The following is a 5,680-nucleotide window of genomic DNA, read 5'->3' as shown; positions in this document are numbered from 1 at the left end:
AGTGATTGCAGGATTAGAACTTTGGAAGAACTAGCTTTATCTATGCACTATAGATATGAGCTAAACAAGAAGGAATGGTTTTTTCTCTGACAATGAAAACCACAACAGAACTTGAATGCCACCAACTAAAAGGAATGATGGAAAAACAAACCCCGAGATACCTAGTTTAACAACTGAGGAAAGAGGGAATTTTTCCAAAACAAGAAGGGTGGGTGGGTGGGAAAAGAAGAAAATCAGAGTCTACTTTTCCATTTTTCAAATAGTTTAGAGATTAAAATAGTTACTAGACTCAACTTCGACCATTTCTAACCAGGGAGAAACCTAAGGGCAGCGACGCTCTGATACCAAATTGTGAGACTCCGGGACCAAATTTATGCAATTTGGGTCAGTCCGACTCGCTAAACTCTTTAGCCGAGTCCGTGTAAGCTGGAATGACATCACCATGCCCATGACAAGTGGAACTGAGTCATCAGCCAACTTTCACATTAGTCTAGGTTATGTGTCCAGCACAACCTCAATGACTAAGGACAATTTAGTATGAACAACATGAATACATAGTTCCACAATCAAATCACATATTCAATGATACATATCAGATGTTCAAACAAGGACAACTTAATAATATTTATGAATACATTGGGAATTACATCATACATGATTGCCTCTAGGGCATATTCCCAACAGTCTCCCACTTGCACTAGAGTCAATCATCTTGACATCATATGTCTAGACATCTAATGCCCATACCTCTCATGTGCGCCTCATGCTTAGGCTGTGGTAGCGCCTTTGTCAACGGATCTGCAATGTTTGCATCCGTGTGTACCTTGCATAACTTGATATCACCTTGTTCGACGAACTGGCGAATGAGGTGGTAACGCATGAGTATATGTTTGTTCTTCTGGTGTTGTCTAGGTTCCTTAGCTTGTGCGATAGCACCATTGTTGTCACAATATACGTCCAATGAATTGGACGCGCCCTGAACCACACCAAGATCAATCAGGAGATTCCTGATCCAAACGGCTTCCTTTGCTGCCTCTGAGGCAGCAATATACTCAGCCTCTGTTGTAGACGCAGACACAGTATCTTGCTTGGAACTCTTCCAGCTCACAGCCCCTCCGTTCATCACGAACACATATCCAGATTGCGAACGAGAATCATCTGAGTCGGTGAGATAACTCGCATCCGTGTAACCCTTTACACTGAGTTCATCCTCACCTCCATAAACTAGGAACATGTCCTTAGTCCTTCTCAAGTACTTAAGGATGTTTTTAACTGCTACCCAGTGGCTTTCGCCAGGGTCAGCCTGGTATCTGCTTGTTGCACTTATAGCATAGGAAACATCAGGCCTAGTACAAATCATGGCATACATGATGGATCCGACTGCCGAAGCATACGGGATCGCACTCATCCGATTTCGCTCATCAGTTGTCGAAGGACACTGAGTCTTGCTAAGCTTTACACCATGGGACATCGGTAAGAATCCCTTCTTAGACGATTCCATGTTGAATTTCTTCAACACTTTGTCCAAATATGTACTTTGACTCAATCCAATGAGCCGCCTAGATCTATCTCTATAGATCCTGATTCCCAGTATGTAAGTTGCCTCACCCAAATCTTTCATTGCGAAACTCCTTTCCAATGATTCTTTGGTTTCTTGCAACATCAGGACATCATTTCCCATCAATAATATGTCGTCCACATATAAGATTAGAAAATTTACTTTGCTCCCACTAAACTTCTTGTACAAACAAGAATCATGATCGCTCTTGATGAAGCCAAACGATTTGACTACCTCATCAAAGCGAATGTTCCAACTCCGAGATGCTTGCTTCAGTCCATAAATGGATTTCTGAAGTTTGCATACCTTGTCAGCGTTAGCCGGATCGACAAAACCTTCGGGCTGTATCATATACACGTCCTCAGTTAAATTTCCATTGAGGAAAGCCGTCTTGACATCCATCTGCCATATCTCATAGTCGAAATAGGCTGCTATAGCTAACATGATCCGAACCGACTTAAGCATCGCTACGGGCGAGAAGGTCTCGTCGTAGTCAACTCCTTGAACCTGTCGGAACCCCTTCGCGACAAGCCGTGCTTTATAGACAGAAACATTTCCATCCATGTCAGTTTTCTTCTTAAAGACCCATTTGCTCTCGACGGGTCTTGCACCGTCTGGCAGATCAACCAAGGTCCAAACTTGATTTTCATCCATGGACTTTAACTCAGATCTCATGGCTCCAAGCCATGACTCAGAATCAGATCCCACCATCGCTTCCGAATAAGTTGTCGGCTCATCACTGTCTAACAGTAATACTTCACGAGCACTTTGCAATCTAGCAGATCTCCGTGGTTCTGGTGCTTTTATCGGCATAGATACCACGACTGGCTCAGCCTCTAAGACTGTAGCTGACTCGCCTCTAGCAGGTTCCTCCCGAATTTCTTCGAGTTGCACTGTGCTCCCACTGACTCCCCGACTGAGAAACTCTTTCTCAAGGAAGACACCGTTCCGAGCGACAAACACTTTGCCCTCTTCTCGGTTGTAGAAGTAGTACCCTAAGGTTTCCCTTGGATACCCCACGAAAATACACTTATCCGACTTGGCCGTGAGCTTGTCCGACTGAAGTCGCTTGACGAATGCTTCACAGCCCCAAATCTTAAGAAAAGACAAACTCGGCCTTTTGCCAGTCCACATCTCATGCGGTGTCTTCTCTACCGATTTCGATGGTACTCTGTTTAGTGTGAACGCTGCAGTTTCTAGACAATATCCCCAAAATGACAAAGGTAGATCTGTTCGACTCATCATTGATCGTACCATGTCCAACAAGGTCCGATTCCGCCGTTCTGATACACCGTTCCTCTGCGGCGTACCCGGTGGAGTGAGCTGAGGAACTATTCCACAACTCTTTAGATGGTCATCAAACTCATGGCTCATGTACTCGCCTCCACGGTCCGACCGTAGAAACTTTATTTTCTTGCCGAGTTGATTTTGTACCTCACTCTGGAATTCCTTGAATTTCTCAAAGGCTTCCGACTTGTGTTTCATTAAATAGACATATCCATATCTACTCAAATCATCAGTGAAGGTAATGAAGTACTCATAACCACCTCTGGCTGTCGTGCTCATTGGGCCACATACATCACTATGTATTAGATCCAACAAGTCGAACGAAGTTAAAAGTCCATCATCATGGAGCTTCTTCATGCGCTTCCAACTTATATGACCAAGCCGACAGTGCCAAAAGTAAGTCATATTCAGATCATTTGGTTTTAACCTTTTCACATTTATGTTATAGACTGATTCACTATCAAGATTCAAAATAAATAACCCGTCCAGGACGGGTGCAAAGCTGTGAAACATATCTTTCAAATATAAAGAACAACCATTATTCTTAATATTCGACTCATAACCTTGTCTCATTAAACATGAGGCAGAAATAATGTTTCGACTAAGCACTGGAACATAATAACAATTATTCAGCTCCATTAAGAATCCTGAAGGTAAATGAAGTTGCATCGTGCCGACTTCCAACGCAGCGACTCTCGCTTTGTTGCCGACTCGAATATCAACCTCGCCTCTTGCCACGCTCCTAGTTCTTACCAGCCCCTGCAACGAGTTGCAGATGTGAATTACTGATCCGGTATCATATACCCATGAACTGTTAGGTGCATCAGCAAGATAAATGTCTATAACATTACAAACAAGCGTACCTGAGTTAGAAGTCCCACTTCCACTCTTGGCTTTGTCAGCCAAAAACTTGCTGCAGTTCCTCTTCCAGTGCCCATCCGTCTTGCAATAGAAGCAAGTGGATCCAGCTGCAGGAGATGGCTTAGTCCCTGAGGCAGCGCTCGGGACAGAGTCCTGAGTTTTGCCTCCTGACTTAGCCTTCTTCTTCATAGTCCAAGAACCCTTCTTGAACTTAGCCTTATTCTGCACCATCAACACTTGACTGGTGCCTTTCTTGAGGTCAGCCTCTGCTGTCTTGAGCATCCCATGTAGTTCAGTGAGCTTCTTATCCATACCATGCATGTGATAGTTCGAGATGAACGGAGCATATGCACTAGGAAGAGAGTTCAGAACTATATTTGTAGCGAACTCATCGCTTATGGGAAAACCCAGCCTATCCAAAGACTGCACGTAACCAGTCATCTTGATCACGTGCGGACTCAGTGGATCGCCGTCTTTGAGCTTACAGCCAAGCAAAGCTTGAGAGACTTGATACCTCTCGGTCTTTGCCTGAGCCTGGAACATACTTTTGAGGCTTTCGATCATATCGTAGGCCTCAACATTCTCGAACTGCTGCTGCAAGTCCGGTTCCATGTGTGCAAGCATAAGACAGCTAATTTCCGTAGACTCATCTCTAGCCTTACGGTGGGCATTCATGACAGCGACTGTCGCATCTTCATCAGGCTCATCTGGGAGTGGAGTGTCTAGAACATGGTCCTTCTTTTCTTGCTTGAGGACTATCCTCAGATTACGATACCAGTTGTTGAAATTAGTTCCATTAAGTTTATCTTTCTCTAGGATCGACCTCAACGCAAAAGTGGACAAATGAGGAAGGTTGCTAGGTGCCATTGATCTACAACAGAAAATATGCAAAACACTTAAGACATGTATTCATAAAAGAGCAGGAATATTAAACGCTTTAATACTTATGCTCCCACTAGAACCAACATCTCTCCGATGGTTACTAAGTGATTCAGGATCCTAAATAAGCAAAACGACTAGTGAGCTTTAGCATCACCGCTAGCCGCCAAGTGATCTAGGTAGGCAACACCTTGCCAATCGCATCTCATACGACTCCTGTTAGTCGGGTGGCATCACATGCCCCGGCTCCCAACCTACCTCGCCCCGAGCCCCACAACCGTTGTGATGGACTCGTCTAGCTTACCAAGTGCTTCCGCTGTAAGAGTCCGACTCAAAACCCACCTAGTTGGAAAGAATTGGTAGCACCTCAATTTCATGAGCCCACTACCAAGAATGTCCAACTTGTGATGGTGCAGCACTTGGCGGGGCGACCGACTAGACCTTCTTTGAGAGATTTAAACTACCAACTATCTAATAGAGGTAAAACTGAGACATAACAATAACACAAATAAAGCAATTATAATGTGAAATGGTATGGCTCTCTTCATGGTGATCTCCATCTCCACAAAGCTTGTAAGTAGACTCGTGCCAATTCTTGTCACGTGCCGCCTTACTCCATGTCGCCGACTTGTACATCGGATTGCATGTCCTCCAGGTTCTCCAAGTAGCTACACTAGCTAGTGAACGGAAATTACATGGAAAATTCGACACGCAGGTCGTTATACAATAAATGACAGCACCTAGGCTCCAGCCGGCTGACAAAAAAACGTGACACGCAGATCACGTATGGATTACACACATCACATGCACATAAGCCATACCATTCACAACATCCTGCAAAACAAGTTATGCATAGAAACGATATCTATCGGCGTTGTGAATCTCGCAACGACATCTAAGGCGCTACGACAGGGCGAAGCCGGCGGTCCCGACGATTTTTGGAAAACGCAGATCAAATCTGCATTCCGATCATGGATTTCTTCATCGGATAAAACAATTTTACCCAGATCCGATCTGTGTTCCGATTCGACCAAACTCTTTGATCTTCGATCACCGCAACTGGATTTACGTGTCACAGTATACCCCGATGGCGGA

General features: G+C 44.4%; 1 protein-coding gene across 1 annotated transcript; it reads right to left on the bottom strand.

Moving 5' to 3' along the window:
• Positions 1-3,399: 3,399 nt before the first annotated feature.
• On the bottom strand, positions 3,400-4,788 carry LOC112271891. The gene is made up of 2 exons (XM_024462108.1): positions 3,709-4,788; positions 3,400-3,604 (listed from the first exon to the last, which is right to left on the bottom strand). Exons 1-2 carry the CDS (start codon positions 4,571-4,573, stop codon positions 3,588-3,590), a joined length of 882 nt encoding a protein of 293 aa, XP_024317876.1. The 5' UTR covers positions 4,574-4,788; the 3' UTR covers positions 3,400-3,587.
• Positions 4,789-5,680: the final 892 nt, after the last annotated feature.

This window comes from Brachypodium distachyon, chromosome 3 (assembly GCF_000005505.3).
Source record: "Brachypodium distachyon strain Bd21 chromosome 3, Brachypodium_distachyon_v3.0, whole genome shotgun sequence".
NCBI classification, from domain to species: domain Eukaryota; kingdom Viridiplantae; phylum Streptophyta; class Magnoliopsida; order Poales; family Poaceae; genus Brachypodium; species Brachypodium distachyon.
This window is presented reverse-complemented; position numbering and strand designations above follow the sequence as displayed.

What these genes read in the sequence shown, in the direction of transcription:
- LOC112271891 (XM_024462108.1), bottom strand. Translation starts at nt 4,573, where the DNA reads ATGGCACCTAGCAACCTTCCTCATTTGTCCACTTTTGCGTTGAGGTCG.